We start from the raw sequence: 17,602 nt of genomic DNA on the forward strand, positions 1-17,602 counted from the left end.
GCATGTTGGTGTGGGAGATGGCAGACATACATGGGCTGAGCCAGTGAGTTGATAGGATGGGTGACACAGGTGCCTTGTTTAATAAACACACCTTAAGGTGGCTTGATATTTATCAGTAAACAAACAAAGATCCACACCCTTGTAACATGTACATCCTTACCTCCCTCTGTCTTCTCTCCCCTGCAGGAAGCATTGCCACCATTGCAAACAGCGAAAGCACAAAGGAGATCCCCAACTGCACTAGTGTTTAATACCAACAAGCCACGTGGTCAACCATCTTTCTGACTTTTTATTTTTGAAGATTCCTATTACTCTTATCTCTTGTTATGGAAAAAGGAATATGTCTTTTTTACCTTTCATTTACCAAGGGCCCCTTCATAATGAGCAGTCAGATGGTTAGCTTTGGGAGGCAAAGGCATTCTTAGCTGATTAACATGAGACAAAAAGAATAAATGACTATATTTGTGCTAAGGACAAAGGATGCATCTTCCCACGGCTTTCTTGCTTCATTCTGCCATTGATAGGGCAAGGCATCTCTTTTGCCTTGTGGCCACTCTTTCTATTTTTTTTTTTTAATGTGGGTTGGCTTTCCACTAACCTCCCACTCCCATCTCCACCCCCTCCTGGCCCCCAAATCACCAATACCCACCTCCTCCCACCCAACACACACACCTAAAACATAAACCATTTCCCAGTTAGATCTGCAGGATGTAGGTTGGTGGGAGGGAATGTAGCTGCAGAAAGCGTGCACACCTGTCGGAAGAGGCCCTGCCTCATGCATGTCCACTGCGAGGCTGCAGATGGCTTATTGTATATAATTACAATGTAAATAGCTTTTTATTTCCTAAGAAATAATTTAATGTTTAGTAAAAAAGAAAACAGAAAAAAGAAAGATGCGTCTGTTGGCTTATGCACTCACCTTCAGAGCTGACCAACCCCCAGGCCTGCTGGACGAGTTGGGTTCTGGATGCTCTCCAGTTGTCTGTCACACTTAACTCTTGCATTTCTGTGTCCATGTCATTGCGGTTTCTACTTCTGTATATAAAGGGGGGAGGGGGGAGGGCTTCTTGGGGACAACTGGTTAAAGGAAGGATGAGAGTGACCTCATAGAACATGGGGGGGGCACTTTGTGTCCCACAGTGACATGGAAGAAGTTGAAAGATGAAGCCCATGAGAGACTTCAGACTGAGACCCAGATGGGGAAACTAGGCTTTCCCTCAGGAAGGTTGCAGTGGAGGATGGTTATTAGCCTGGGAAAATGGTTTTCTCTAAAGGAGCCAGGCAATGGATCTGAACAATGAAAAGTATTGTTTTCTGGTTAAAGTCCATGAAAAGGTGTAATGCTTATGGGGAAGTTATGGGCTGTTCTTAGCTCAGAGAAGTCCCTTGGGTACTCAGTTAAGCCCAGTGAGGGTCTCTTGGCCTGGGAGAAGTTGGAGGAGGGAGGGAGGTGGCATTTGTGGGATCAGGAGACCGTGCAAACCCTGTGGGAAGAATAGGGGTCTAGCTTTTCATGATATTAGTCAAAGTTGATTTTAGCAAAGCTGTGCTATTTGCTTGTCTGATGTACACAACTTCCTTCAATTCAAATGTCTGCCTTCAGTTCCCCTAAGATAGTTCTTGCGTCTGAGGCGAGTGACTTTCAAAGCCAGTGTTCTCTTTTCTATCATCCCAGCCCCTTCACCCATTTCATGTGTCAGTTCCTTTCAGAAGGGTGGCTTTAAGCGATGCTGAAAGCATTGTTTTCTTTTCAGGCTCAGCCTGAGCATACTTTTTTTTTTTTTTTTTAATGATATACTGTATATATATGGGAGAAAAGGCCAAGTTTTGTACCTGTTCACATCCTTCTCTGTGAGACGCAGAGAATGTGACCTGGAGAAATTGGACTGTCTACAGCATAGATCAGAATTGGGAGGATTTCTAAAGATCCTGCTTTTTTGTTCCAAGGGTTAAATGGGGCAGACAATTGCAATACTTGTACTAAACACTGGAATACAAATGCATGAGTCATATCTATATATACAGTATATGTACATATACTGTTCTTGGTTTTATTGTTCCATTTGAATATTTCTACTGTAAAAAAAAAAAGACAGTGGTTTTGAAATTGTTGAAAATAAATGTATTTTTGTACATCAAAGCTACATACCTGGCTGAGGTTTCTCTCTTTGGTAGTTTTTCTGGATCTATTGTATCATGCAACTATTGCTGTGATAATTTTGCATGGGGGAAAAAATCCAAATAGCTTGTAAAAACAGATATTGATGTTTTGCTTGTGAGTCTTGGGTTGGCAGTGGTTTGGCTGAGCTCAGTTGGGATTGACCAGGCTCTCCTGGACTGGTTTGGATGCAGCCTCAGTTGGTTCAGGTCTGCTCCATGAGTTTCATTATTCTCAGAGCAGCAACTACCCAGGCATGTTATTTTCATGATGGATTATGGAATTCCAAGAAAGCCAGCAGCATACTCTGTAAGACCTTGGCCAAAAATGGTTACTCTTCTTTATAGTCACTGATGTCCCATTAACTCAAGAAAGTCATATGGGTACATTCAACATCAATGGGCCAGGTAAGTGGACTCTGGTGCAAGGCATTACTAAATTACATGACAAAAGGTGTGGACATCTAATTCTGATCTAGGGAGGATAAGAATAATTGAGAATAACAGTTCAATTTATTATACCTGTTCATTTCCTAAGACCCCATGGGCAACTTTAGTGAGATGGTTCACTTAAATCAATATCTAAGTTTTCCATCCCAAATGTTGGTGGGACTTTTGTGCAGAAGTCTTGGTAACCCCAAGGCATTTGTGTCTGACACAAGCTCCCAATGAGTGCTAGAGGGGGAACTCAGGTCTGAAAGTTTTCAGCAGAAAAGTGAAAAGAGGAGAAGAAACTAGGAAGACATATATCCTTTCTTTTAAATACTTTTTAAATACCATTTGATCAAACCAGCAACAAATCTCCTCTTCCTGTGTAAGGAATTTGGAAGGAGGAATAGTGGCTTTTCTGCACATTAGGTAATAAGGGAAGGGAGACAAAGTACCAAGAATAAGGGCTGTAAGTTGGAAGTTTTCATTTTTTTTAGTATTCAAAATGTGTGATAAATTTCAATGAATCCCAGAAACATAAGAAACCAGAAGTTTTGGTTAATAATTTGCTCCCATATTGTGAATGCTAACTGACTATTCCAGAATCATATTTTCTGAACTCAAATGAAGACTTAGGATTAAACAGTGTGGTTTTCTTTCAATTTGTGAATTATTTAAACTTGTTCATTTCTCTTGGTATACCTTTTCTTGAGTTACACTCACCTTTTAAAAAAATTTACATTACATAAATACCTTATTCAAATATTGAGAATGGCACTAATAGTACCTCTAAAAGAAGTGGTGAGTTTTTTGGTCTAACTCTAGCAATTCATAACATAAAGTACCTACAAATCTTTAAGGGATTTTTTAAGGGTTCTGAGCTCCCCCAGTAATGTGAAATGTCTAATAGTCTTAACCTAAGTCAAAGGAGAATTGTCTAAATGCATTAGTTTTTGCTTTCCAATCAGATGAGTTATTCCAATGTTAATTTTATGTCCTGGTTTTTAAAATTGCTCCACCAGATTAAAGAGGATAAAAGTGAAATAAAGTGGTGAAATAGTCTGAGTTAGTGGTTTCCTATGGGCAAAGTCATGCTCAGAATATAGCCCCTCTATCTACTACCAGCAGAGGCCTATGAGATCTCCCAGGAGAAAGCAGGCAAAGGCAGATGGCAGAGAGTGTGACTGGCTTTGTAGCTAGTTCTATGCAGGGTCTCTCACCAGTGGTAAAGTCAATCTGACTATCAGAATTGTCCTCTCTGAGGCAATTCTAGACCAGGTCAGTAAGCCTGCAGAAGCACTCTGGGGCTAGGGCCAGCTATAAAGAGCATAACAGATTCTCCAAGGATTTCGTGTGCACTGAAGTTTGAGATAACTGCTCTAGCTGCAACTAAAATAGCTCAGGGAGCTATTTTACTGGCTAAAAGTCACCTCCTCTAGTTCCTATTACCATGATACAAGGCACCTTAGTCTACCCAAGTGAGAACAGCTTCTAAATGTTCTCATTTCCTCCGGGGCAACAGCTGCAACTCTGGGAGAGCCACCCAATTGAATTATCTAAAACAAAAATCGCTCGGAGTCAAGGTGCTGATGGATTGTGCCTTGGAACCAATATTAAGCCAGGGTTAGGAGATCTCTGACTTGTAGCAAGTCATTCTGGACCACAATGCCCTTATTTGTAAAAGGAAAACAAACACTTTCTGGCCTGCCTCACGGGCTTGTTTTGATTTCCAGAGGTGTGAAAAGCACACTGCTAATTCCAAAACGATTGGGAGAGGACTAGCATAAAGGTATACTTAGGAGAACTCGCTCCTTCTGTAGAGAATGAACTGAGACTCAGAAAAGAAAGTGATTTCCTTAAGGTTACGCCAGAAACTAGTGCAGAGCTGAAGGTAGAATCCTTATCTTCTTCCCTGTAGGGCAGTCTGATTTCCACCACATACCTCCCTGGCAAATGCAAAACTGATTGAACTGCACTTGACAGAGTCAGTAGAGAGCCTGATGAATAAGGGCAATAGGGTCCCTGCATTTATAGAGTCTGGGAAGCTTGGGAATCTAGTGGCCCAAGTTGGCTCCTCACACAGTGGTTCACTACCCTCCACAAGTTGTTGCCCTGCTGACCCATTGTTTCGAAGCCCATGGCCTGATATCCTTGCTTCCCACATGGACTGAAATAAGGCTGCTCAAAGTGTGTGAAGCCAGGTCAGCTTCACACCAGAACTGCCTGCCTTTTAAAGCACTTGGCCTTGTTTGGAGGGAAGAAGGCCAGAGATCAAACAACAGCAATGGGAAGGCTTCACCCTGATAAAGACACACCAGATCCTGCCAAATTCTCTTGTCTGGTCTAATGGTACTGCCGAAGGGACCAGATATATCCTGAGAGTCTTCCCAAAGTGCTACTGCAGTTTGATGCCCCTACAACTTAATTCCCACTAACTTTATAGGAGCAGAGTTAAACTGCTCTTGGCCTCTGTGTTTTCAGACCCTATATCATTAAGAGATACAAGTTCATTCAGATAGAAATCAATGGGGCATTGTACACAAAATAGGTGAGAGCGTTTCTGTTAATGTCCAATTTACTTGGAGACTAAAAGTCTCAATAAAACCTGAATGTGCTGCTTTTTCATTATCTGAGGTCCAGGGGGGTAAAGTGACATCATCAGTGTCTCATTTTCCTATCTATAAATTGATGATAATGACATTTACCTCACAGTTTTGGAACCAAGCTCAAACACAGTCATTTGTGTAAACCCACACAAAATAACCAGGGCTTGGCAAATAATGAATTGAATCTGAGAAGCTTCAGTTGTATCATGCTGAATCCTTTTCCTCTGTCCTTTCTGGCCTAGAGTTATAAAAAGTATCTGGCCCATCGCTCATCAAAGGCTATTTTGCCAAAGAGAAAATTCAGATTTATACAGCCATTTTCCACAGCTCCCCCTCAGAAAGAAGAAATTTTAGGAATTCCCATCCTGGCTCAGCAGAAACAAATCCAACTAGTATCCATGAGGATGAGGGTTTGATTCCTGGCCTTGCACAGTGGGTTGAGGATCTGGCATTTCTGTGAGCTATGGTGTAAGTCACAGATGCAGCTCGGACCCCGAGTTGCTGTGGCTGTGGTGTAGGAGAGCAACTACAGCTCCAATTCAACCCCTAGCCTGAAAATTTCCATATACTGAAAGTGTAGCCCTAGAAAGCAAAAAAAAAAAAAAAAAAAAAAAGATTTTAGATTAAAAGCCACTGTTTACACATTGATCCCAAAGGACACTATTTATTTTATTGCTTCTTTTGTTAATATAACTGATGTAAATTTCCTTGGGCCATATAGAAGGGACAAGAAATGGACACTTCTAATCAGGGCTGCCAGAAATGCCTCATAAAATTAAAGGCTGGAGGCTCTTGGGGTCTGAACCATGCTCAGCCTTGCTGAGTATGGTGATGTCCTAGAGAGAGCCATGCTGTGGCACAGAAACAGTGTGGCCTGGCTTATTGACAGTTTTGGGCTCTAGCCTTTATAATATAATTTGTTTCTTGTTTACTCTCTCTTCTAATACAAAGCTTTTATAATGTCCATTTCCAGGTCCTGGTGTGTGGCCCCTCTTTGAGAGTCACTGACTTGACTTCTTTCACCTTCACACATTAAAAAAAAAAAAAAAAAAAAAAAACAGACCAAACAATTATTTCTAAAAATGTACCTTATATGCGCATGGAGGTACCAAGGAGATGGAGTCTTGCCCTCAACTCTGGTCACAGCTCAAGGGAAGCTCTTTGAGAAAGTGAACACAAGACACAGAGTCTTTCCAAAATGTCAGCAAAGACAGGAAAAAATAGATTATGTCAGGCACACGAGCCATCTGTCATTATGGCTTAGTCTCTGGGGAACAGCACTGTTTGCAGCCACTGGAAATGAACTAGATAAAGTGGGGCTTTCAGTGATTTGCTCCTGAGAAAGTGTATAGCCCGGTCCTTGAAGAAAAGAGATTTCTTCAACAGAGATGTCTGTGCCAAAGTGTCCCATGTGCTGAAGGCTCTGGGCTCTGGAGATTTTTCCCCACCAAGAAGTCCCTGTTTTCCCTGGAGCCTCTCCCAGAAGCCTCTTCTCACAGTGTAGGGTCATGAGTTGCTAATTCTCCCTTGCAAAGGGTTATTGCTGTGTCCCAGGAACTGGCTGCAGTTAAGAACGTGTCCAAGCACAGAGGATGGGAAGAGAAAGGAGGCCGAGCAGAAGCAATAGAGACAGAACAGAATTGTTTTTCTTGTCACTAATCTGTCTTTCTTGGTTTCTAGGTAGAATCACCTGGGAAGCACATAATTGTCTCCATAAACAGCACACCTGGTCCTTGGAACGCCAGAATGCTTTTCTTACACTGACCTTCCAAAATCTTATGGTTCAATTAGAGAATTGCTGGGCCTCTTCCATTGGCAGCTGGGACAGTCTGAGGGTAGGGTGCCAAGGGAAGAAGTGAGGAGAGAAGAGGCTAGAGAAATAAAGGTAATCTTTGTCAATTACGAAGCCCTACTTGACACATTCTCCTTTCAACCTGTCAATTTCAGAATCTCCTCTGTGAGGGGGAAATGCAGATGCTCCCCAGATTTCTAATCTATTTATAATGGTAACAAGACAACTCTAGGCAGCGTGTACTCATCATGAGCTAATCATCCTCTGCTTTGCCTTGTGCCTCCTAATTAGTGGCATGTTTGTTGCCTACTGATCAAGCAGGAGCCTCATCCAGGCAATAGGGAGGTCAGATAAGGGGAGGAAAAGCTCTGAATCCAGTGGAGCTCAGATCTTGGCAGGCTAACAACTGGTGGGCTTCACACTTTGCCTAGAAATACATCCCTTTCAAAGAGACAGCCACCACTAGCATGGGTGCTAACAGGAAAATGGCAGGTCTCCAAACTCGTGCTTTCTTTCCATCTAGGAGCTCTTCCTAGCAAGATGCTTTTCTTCCAAAACCTCTTGGCTCAATGATACAGACCCAGCAAGTGACATTGAGTAGAAAAAAAAATCAATAACCAATGTGCATCTGTAGCTGATAATGGGGCAAGATCCCTCCCATTCATTCATTGGTTTAATTCATTCAAGAAATATTTACTGAAATCCTGCTCTGTGTTAGGCTCTGTTTTAGATGGTGGGCAGTATCAATGATCAAACCACACACAATATAAGGTGACTACGTCATTTTTTTATCCAAAGTAAGATAAAACAGTGAATGGAGCACTATTAATAATTATAATAGGAGAACAAGCATGACACATGATTGTTTCAAGCAAACTAGGATGTAGGGTTACCCTTATTTAAATTCAGAGATGTGTCCGTCTTCCATTTACCTTTGAATTGTGTTTTCCCTTTCAATTCCCTACCCGTAGATGGACCTCCAATTCTCTGTACCTAAAAACTCTTTATGGGGCTTCCCTATAAGCTTTGGTATATTTGAAGTCTTCTCCCTGGGGTGGTGACCTTCATAGTCAGAAGTCAGTGAGCATAACCTTGGGTAGTTTTTAAAAAATATATTTAAAATATCCTATCAATTAAGATACTGGTTGCAGAAAACAGACACGCATTTTGGCTAATTTCAGCAAAGCAGAATTTACAGGAAGGCCATCAGGAGCCCACAGATTCAACTCAAGTTTGAAGACCATACCTTGTAAAGAAATAGGAGTTAAGACAACTTTGGAAGGTTGGAAAGCAGGAGACACAGGATCATCTTCTTAGCAGAGAGCATCTTACCAGGGGCTATTTCTGGACTGAACTGTAATCATTTCTTCTATCCTCATGTTACTGAAGATTCAAAGTTTCTGATAAATTGCATGACTGGTAAAGTTTAGGGCACATGCTCACTGCATGGGACAGTGAGAGTTATAGGCTGAAAATTCTGATGTTGTTCCCTCAGAATTCATATGCCGGAGTTCTTATTGTGGCTCAGTGGGTTAAGAACCCAGAAGGATGTGAGTTCAATCCCTGGCCTTGCCAAGTGGGATAAGCCCCAGTGATGCTGCAAGCTGCCATGTGGGTTGCAGAGGTAGCTCAGATCTGGCATTGCTGTGGCTGTGGTATAGGCAGGCAGCTACAGCTCCAATTCAGCCTCTAGCCTGGGAACTTCCATACACTGTAATGTGACCCTAAAAAAGAAAAAAAAAAAAAGTCATATGTTGAAGCCCTAGCATCTAGCACCTCAGAATGTGGCTGTATTTGGAAACAGAAGGTTTCAAGGGGTAACTAAGTTAAAATGATACTGGCAGGGTGGGTACTAATCTAATCTGACATATATCCTTATAAGAAGAAATTCAGACATAGACACACGCAGAGGGAAAACCGGGAGGAATCCAGGGAGAAGGTGGCCACCTAGAAGCCAAGGAGAGAGGCCTCAGAAGAAAGCCACTCCTGCTGGCACCCCGATCTCTGATTCTAGCCTCCACAGCTGTGACCAAAGACATTTTGTTGTTTAAGCCACCCCATCTTGCTACTTGTTATAATAGCCTTCGAAAACTAAACAGTGAGGAAAATTATTGGAGGAATAAACCTGTAAGTTATTCCTCTGGCTTTTGAAGTGCGAGTAGATGCATTTGAACTTACTATTCCACTGAGAATACATACCCCAGGAGAAAAATGGTCCCTCCATCACTAAGGGAAATCAATGAGTGGCTTTGGAGACAGAGAATGAAGGTCAACTTTAATAACCTTTCAAGGAATTCTTGAAATGACTATTCTTTCAACATTTGTTGAGCACCAACTAAGACACTAAGTGCTGGGAGTTCCCACTCTGGCCCAGCAGAAACGAATATGACTAGTATCCATGAGGATGCAGGTTTGATCCCTGGCTTCATTCAGTGGGTTAAGGATTTGGCGTTTCTGTGAGCTGTGGTGTCGGTCACAGACGTGGCTTGGATCTTGCGTTGCTGTGGGTGGTGTAGGCTGGCAGCTACAGCTCCAATTTGACCCCTAGGCTGGGAACCTCCATATGCCCATGGATGTAGCCCTAAAAGAAGCAATAATTATAATAACAAGTAATAAAAATAAACTAAGTCCCTTGTAGTGTGCTAGGCAGTAAGAACTTCAGATATGAATTTGCTACCCTTTTCCTGGGGTATGATGGAAAAGAATGGCCTGATGGAACACTCTTGTGAGTATTCAATTTTCAAGCACACTTTTTGGGAGGGACAAAATACTTTGGTAATTTAGAGACAGTTAACAGATGGAGGGGTAATCCTTTCACTGGAAGAAGGACCCTGGTAAAAAATGAAGGAGGAATTAGCAAAGGAAATGCCATTTACACTAGGCATTTAAAAGTGTACTTTGCTTACATTTTTGGTCCATCTAGTATTTCCCTTTCTCTTCTTTCTCTGGCAAAGCAGTTGATCTCTAAAAGTTGGGGAAGTGGCAGAACTGGAGGCTGAATGGGCATGGGGGAATTGTGGGAGATGGGCTAGAAAGACAGCTATGAAATAAACTATCAGAAGTTTAGATTTAGAAAAATTTGACCTTCTAACATCACAGGTAGTTTGTCTTTTCTTTATTGCTCCAAATATTTATGATAAGCCTATGTTCATTTCAAAGGTTTTTTTTTTTTTTTTGGTCTTTTTAGGGCCACATCCACAGCATATGGAGGTTCCCAGACTACAGGTCCAATTGGAGCTACAGCTGCTGGCTGATGCCACAGCCACAGCAATGTGGAATCCAAGCTGCGTCTGCAACCTACACCACAGCTCATGGCAACGCCAGATCCTTAACCCACTGAGTGAGGCCAGGGATCAAACCCGCAACCTCATGGTTACTAGTCGGGCTCATTTACCACTGAGCCACTGTGGGAACTCCTGTTCATTTCAAATTTTTAAAAAGTAAAGAGGAATATAAAAGTCACATCAAATGTTTATAATGGTTTTCCAACTATTTCGCTAGAGTCCTTTTTAATATTTTTTTTTAAAAAACCATGAGATTCTTCTGCAATAGTGATTATTAAGCATAGTTAAAATAAGAGCATTCATAGGTCAAAGATGGACAATAACTTCAAGATTCTTGTGGTAGTATAATATCTGCTAGAGAATGGTTTATTGGTCTTTAGAAATGGAAAAAGAAACTAATTACATAGGTTCTTCACAATGAGTATTAAAGATACAGGAAATCATTATTCAAGATTCTTGGCAAAAGAAATGGTTCTTATATGCTCTCTGCTACTTTTGTCTTATTCTTTTCACAAAAGTAGAAAAATCTTTGTTGAGCAATTTTTCTGACAACGTCCCCTCAGTAAGTAATTTGCCATTGTTTTTCACAAAAGTTGGAACCAGACAATGCCAATTAAGGTTTTAAGTGGTGATCAAACATGGTGAGAGATCCTGAGAGAACTGTGAAGAACTCAGCTTGAAGAAGGCATGGCCTGGTGCTGGAAAACATTTTAAACAAAAGGGAAACTTAGACCAATTTTTTTCCCTGAGCTTTAGCCCCCAGCTGAACTTCTGATACCAGGGTGGTGGCTAGAGGTTCAGAACCAGATACGTAGAGCCATGGACCTGGAGGAGATCACTCAAGAGAGAGACATCCAACAGAAGGTGAGTGCATGTAAACCGACCCCACCAGCCACGGAAAGGAGCCTGCTTTTCAAGGCATTTTCCATTTGTAGCATGTTTTTTTTTTTTTTTTTTTGTGAGTGTGCATTGAGGCATCACACCACCTCCCTTCCTGTGAAGCCTCCCCCACTCTGAGCTTTCAGAATTCAGGGATCACGTCCCACCCCAGACTCAAATAGGGCAACACCTCCACTTCTGGGAGCAGAATTGAGATGTTGTCAGAAGGGTTTAGCTCTTGAAGGACTTACAGCTGGGTTCAATTCCAGTTTCTTTCTGCCTTTACTCTCTGGGTGGTCTTGGGGGAGTCTCTCACTTCCCACCACTTCAATTTTCTCCTTGGTTCTTAGGAAGAACATAAAATAGAAAACATCAAGAGGATAATGGGTTTGGCATAAATGAGCATTTGAGCAACCCCTCTGCCCCCAACCATTCTCAGTGCTTTCCTATAGCCCCTGTGTCAGGGCAGGACCCCTTCCTAAGGCAGCAACAGTGCAGGAAAGCTCTGACCCTGCTCCCTACCCCGACCCCAACTCCTCACCCCAAGGTGTGCTCCTTGGCTCCCTCCCTCTGCCATGTGGGCTCTACTCCAGCCCATTCACCAACCCAGTGTTGTCTCCTCTCCCTTGTGTAGGAAATAATGAAAAAAAAAAAAAAAGAGAGAGAAAATACAGACATAAACCAGCCCCCCTCCCCATAAATGTTTATACCTGTTCTTTTGTTGAATCTCAGAGAAGAGCCAAGATACCAGGAATTTTGTAAAGGCAACATGAGGGCTGGGATGGTGAAAGAGACAAGTGGCCCGGCTGGCAACGTGGCTGGTGGCTGTGGGAGGACGAATGTTGCGTTGCTGAACGCAGCCATGCCTGCCAGCTGAACGTCTCTTTTTCTTTGTAACAAATCCAAGACCAAGCAAGGTCCTTCCGGGAGCCTATCATTAACTCTGTTATTATGGTTATTATCAACAATGTGCCAATTTTCCTGCGTCTTTTAGGATCTTTCAATTATGGCATGCTGAGATTCTTTTTTCCCCTCCTCTTCTTTCTCCTGGCCCTCCCTCCCCCTTCCCTCCTCCTTCCCCAAATGCCCAGGTTTCTTTTCTTTGTTCCTCCCAAATTGTGCTCCTTTTAAAAGGAGGGCTGTGGCAAGGCTGACAACCCAGCAGAATTTGGAAGCTCTCTGACAGAGGAGAAAGAAATATTTGTATATTATTCAACGTCCTACAAGTTATTCATCAGAAGTTTCATTTTTCACTAAAGTCTTTTCCTTATCTTAAAGCCACTGACATGAAAATATATCATGAAGTTAAAAAGATTGAATTACACTTCGCTGGCTTCTGCTAAGATTCATGGAGGCTCAAAGTCCCAGCTAGTCCCTGAGTGTACCAAGCCGCTGTGTCTTACGTCTCCCTTTTTTTTTTTTTCTTTTCCTAGCTTAGTGAACACATACTAACAGGGTTTGTCTCTTCATTGTGATATAAGAATGATTGAAAATATACTCTGTATCATCTGATAAGAGACCTTTTCCAAAAAGGAGAACGACTCTATCATTTGAATAAATTTCCCAGGGGCCTTATGGTGTGCTTGAGCCTGGTTTAATGGGATGTGGTTTCATGGGATGTTTTTGAGCTGTGATGCTGCCGGAGGGGCCAAAGTTGGAAGCTTCTGTATAGGGTAGCTGGCCCTGGGAGGCTATGGAAGGTCTCATGTTTTGGGGCAAGTTGGGATGTTGGTTGGTTAGAAAGCTTGGTTTCCTGATGGCTGAGGTAGTTGTGGGGTCTGGGGGGACACAGCCTGTTGGCCCACCACACCCACCTTGGCTGCTGTTACTAAGAATGTTCCCAGCAACAGCACCTGTGTACCTATGCATTTGTCTCCTAGGCTCCTAGAGCTGTCCTAGAACTGTGCTTTTCTTTCTTTCTTTTTTCTTTCTAGGTTGTACCTGTGGCATATAGAATTTCCCAGGCAAAATCAGAACTATAGCTTCTGGCCTACACCACAGCAAAGCCAGATCCTTACCCACAGAGTGAGGCAGGGATCAAACCCACATCCTCATGAATACTAGTCACATTCGTTTCCCCTGAGCCAGGACAGGAACTTCTCCTAGGACTATTCTAATAGATTATCATGAACCAGGTGGCTTAAAACAATGCAAATGTGTTCCTTCACAGTTAGAGGGCCAGAAGTCCAAAAGTACAGTGTGGCAAGGTTTTGTTTTGTTTTCTGGAAGCCTTGAGGAAGATTCTATTGCATGGTCTCTCCTAGATGCTGGTGGCTGCTGCCAGGTCTTGGCCTTCCTTATCTTGAACCTGCATCACTGCAGTCTCTTCCTGTCTTCACATGGATTCTCTGTGTCTTCCCTTCTCTCCTAGGGGAAGGCTTGTCCTTAGATTTAGGGTCCTTTCAGTTAATCCGGGATGATCTCTTCCAAAGATCCTTAATTTCATATGCAAAGACCCCTTTTCCAAGTCAGAAACCTGTCATATTCACAGGTTCTGGGTGGGTATCTCATTTGGAGGGCCATCATTTCAATTCACTACAAGGCTTATTCCTAAATAAATAAATAAAGTTTTAAAAAATTTAAATAGATAAAGGTACAGGAGTTCTCATTGTGGCTCAGGTGTAATAAACCCAACTAGTATCCATGAGGTTACAGGTTCAATCCCTGACCCTGCTCAGTGGGTGAAGGATCCAGCATTGCTGTGAGCTCTGGTGTAGGTTGCAGATGCATATCAGAACCCAAGTTGCTGTGGCCGTGGCCTAGGCCAGCATCTGAAGCTCTGATTTGACCCCTAGCCTGAGAACTTCCATATGCTAGGGCTGTGGTCCTAAAAAGCGGAGGAAAAAAAAAAAAAAGATTAACAAAGGTGCAGATAAACAGTATATCTGGCAGGAGCTGACATCACACAACGCCTTCACCTCTGCTCTGTGTCCAATGCTGGGCCCATGATCCATATCTTTCCCCTAATTCCACCTTCCTCATCACAACCTACCAAGCCAGAGTCCCTTTGGCTCTTCCCTGTGAATCTGGGCTATCTTCTCTGGGTTTGTTATTCTTACCTCAAGTTGTGAAATATTTTTCTTGTCAGATGACTTAACTTGTACAGGTTCTTTAGTTCTACAAGCCTAGAGGTCTATCATTGACCAGAAATTTCCCACTGATACCCCTTTTCTTATTTCTCTTCAAAGATGGAGAAAGAGTGGTTTGATTGCTCAGGTTCTAGGACACAGATTGGGCTTTCTTAGCTAGCCAGTGGGGTCACTACGTGGCTATCATGTGGCCATCCCTCAGCAAAAAAAGGGAGTTTTCTTTCATATGCATTCTTGTGGTTTCTATAGTTTCACAGAATAGACTGACCCATTATGTCTTGTGATTTCACTGGAGCTTGCAGGAGAGTGGAAGGTGGGTGGAGAGACTTCATAAATATCTAGGCTGGGTCACATACCACTCAGGCTTCTGAAAATATTTTGCAGTTAGGGGTTTGGCCAGGGTCTTAGGAACAAGAAGGTCAAAATTTGATTTCCTTTGTCTTTTTCCTTGAGGCCCCTATAAACCCCTTGGGTAGGTGTGTTTTGAGGCAAGAGTGGGGCATTTTTGAATACTTTGTCTTTTCCAAGCCATCTTAATCCTTTAAAATCCTACCATGACTTCATAGCAATTGCATCTTGAGTTTGAAGGTCTTTACTCCTCTTCATCTGGTGGAGGAAAGCAAATTCATGCAATGCTTCACAGCTAGGACCAGTTATTCCAGCGTTAACACAGCCAGAAACTACATCCGAATTTAGAAGCTAGAGAAGGGCATGGTGTGGGCATGGGAGGGAAGCCCATGTGGGGGTTGAGTGAGAGGAAAGACAAGCTACAGGATTCTTGTTCCAAGGCACACACACCTGTAAGGCACTTCTACCAATCCAGCACCTTTCCAAAATGATCCACGTGCTATACCCCAGATGCACCCAGCATCATTCTATTCTCTGGACTACCTGAGTTTGAGATGCTCTCAAATTCTCTCCATCCGTCTAAATCCTAACTGTGGAATAGACCCAGCAGAGGTGTGGCCCCCTCAGCAAGCCTTCCTTGTGAGTCTATCTCAGCTCTTCTCCCCTTTCCCTGCTTCTCATTCATTTGTTGTACCACTTGTCACCTGGTTGTCACCATGTTATTTTTCTCCTCTTTTACCAAGAGAGGGGGGAAGAGATAGAGAGATGGTACAGAAAGGACACAGAACTCAAAGTCAGATATCCTAGGTTCTAGTTCCAATGCTTTTCAGATTATTTGGGTTACTCTGGCTCATGGTTTAGTCTAGGTGAGCACATTTCCTCCTCTCTAAAATAGGCAGTGGTGCTGAAGAGAAATGATGTCTGCCCTGCCTATCTTATCAGGCCATTGTGTGTATCAAATGAGATGCCCCATCCTGTAATGAATTTAATATTCTGGCTCAGAGCTGCTACAACTATGAGCTGAGTATGAAAGCAATTTCCTGGCTTCTCCCTGCCTGTATTTGCACTTCTTTGACTTCAGCTGTGCATTCAGCATGGAAGTCTGTGAGTGTTGGCTGCTCATGTCTCCTGCCCCAGAGGGTTCCCATCTCTCCTGGCAGTAACGGCCCCTCTCCTGGATGGGGCAAGTCTGGTGTGATTTATGTTTCAGAACCCTGCGAGGGTCAAAGCAACACGGAGGATGAGACTACATCCTGGCTTGGCTCTCCCTCCTTTGCCATCTTTTTTCCTTCTTCCCTTTAGCATACTCTTAATAAATCATATGCCTGCAATCCCTGTCTCAAGCCCTGTTTCTAGAACACCCAACCTAAGACACCATCCCACGGTGGTCATTTGCAAAAAAAGACAACCCCATTCCTATGATTCAAAGGGTTCTTACAGATATAAGACACAGTAAACAGCTATACCTTCCTCAGTATAATAGTTCAAGGAGCAGAAAAATCACATCCCATGACCACATGCACCCATGAATAACTCAGGGTTCCAGCCCAGTCTCCAGCTGTGCGTCAGAACAGAGAAGTCTTGGGAGAATAGAAGGCATTGGAAATTTCTTGTGGCAAATGAGATATAGAGCAGGGCAGAACCCTTCCACCTCAAGGCTAGAGCATCATGGTCCGCCTTGAACCCTAGGCCTTAGATACAGCCCTCTTTCCACAAGGAATTTTATTCTGGGACTGCCAAGTCCCCCGTCTCAAGAATGATTATCATTCACGCAAGCTGAGCTTTCTTGAAAGTGATTGTTTAGTGGGAACATCTGGAGTGTGAATGGAAGGCTTATATATTTTTTCTCTTCCCTCCCTCCAGTCAACTCTAAGTGAATACTTTAAAAGGCTGCCCTGCTTCTCCCCTAAGGACTGGAGAACTGCTTCATTATTTAACTCTTGTATTTTCATCACTGCACAAGCTGTTTTTGTGGAGTCTTTGCCTGGTGAGAGGAGGTATGAACCCCAGCTTGGGAGATTTTCTTGCTAATTAAAAGTTTCCAACATCTCTGTTTGCCGAAAAAAAACACTGACATGTTACCTTCTTCCGTTATTGCTAATTAAGTAAGACCCGATCACCGTTGCTAACAATAATTACTCTAAGCCCTGTGGATTTTTATATTTTTCTTCCAACAGGTCTGAATATATATATTCACATACACATACACACATAGACACATGCAGGTTCTTATGTATATGTGTGGAAGCATCATCTGGGACCTTAATATTATAAAGAAATTGAATATCTACCAATACATTATTTTTTATGTAATTATATCCAGGCTTTTCTAGATTTTTCTTTGCAGTTGTCCTTCCCAAAACCCATAACTACTATGAGTGTGATTGGTGAATGCATAGCTTAACCTATCAATTGTCTTGCTCTTGCCAGTAGTCTGGGTTAGTTTGGGGAACAGGTCTTCTGTACACGGCCTCTTCTTAGTGTAATGATGAAGACCACAGAAATAGAACTGGGTCCTATCTATCACCTCTGGCTGGTGACTTTGGCATGTGGATTTACATCACTAAGCCTTCATTACTCTTCAATCTCAAAGTGCAAATAATAATAATAGGTGCTTCATGGTACCATTTGAAGATTCTATGAGATAATCTTTGCATCCCATTTAGCTCCCACTTATTAAATGCTAATCCAGGTGCCTCTGGTCTGGGCATTATTCCTGTGACTTAGTTTGGGGCTCTCAATGAAGAAACAATATGTTTGCATTTTATAGGACTTAGCCAAGCCAAATCAATATATTCCTCTTGGTAAAACCCAGAGATAGTGGACAGACTATGGCTTTGTAAACCAACCAGACTATCAAGTGAGATAAAATATGTACACTTTCTGAAGGGATGAACCAATGATTATAAACACAGATAAGCTGCAAGTACCCTGTGGTTAGCTATGGGAATCCCAGCTGCCCTTGATTTGCTGATAGAAAATCAGGCTGCCCTTCAATTACTGCAGAAATGCTCTGTC

The 17,602-nt window shown here is 42.6% G+C and overlaps 1 protein-coding gene and 1 long non-coding RNA gene across 4 annotated transcripts in view; one reads left to right on the forward strand and one right to left on the reverse strand.

Moving 5' to 3' along the window:
- Positions 1-6,464, forward strand: part of SORCS3 (sortilin related VPS10 domain containing receptor 3) — a 615,258-nt gene extending 608,794 nt beyond the window's left edge. Inside the window, exon 28 of one of the 2 annotated variants that reach the window (XM_021072812.1) lies at positions 187-6,464. In XM_021072812.1, coding sequence (XP_020928471.1) covers positions 187-251 — 65 coding nt within the window. In that variant the 3' untranslated portion in view covers positions 252-6,464. The remainder of the gene's footprint in view (positions 1-186) is intronic. The other variant, XM_021072813.1, reaches the window with a different exon arrangement.
- On the reverse strand, positions 10,606-16,269 carry LOC110256732. Of its 2 annotated transcripts, XR_002338645.1 has the most exons (4): positions 16,051-16,269; positions 11,858-11,972; positions 11,399-11,492; positions 10,606-10,966 (listed from the first exon to the last, which is right to left on the reverse strand). It is a non-coding gene; the product is annotated as an uncharacterized LOC110256732 (long non-coding RNA). The 2 variants fall into 2 exon arrangements; XR_002338644.1 differs by lacking the exon at positions 16,051-16,269 and having other exon boundaries at positions 11,858-12,448.

Source organism: Sus scrofa, chromosome 14 (assembly GCF_000003025.6).
Source record: "Sus scrofa isolate TJ Tabasco breed Duroc chromosome 14, Sscrofa11.1, whole genome shotgun sequence".
NCBI lineage: Eukaryota > Metazoa > Chordata > Mammalia > Artiodactyla > Suidae > Sus > Sus scrofa.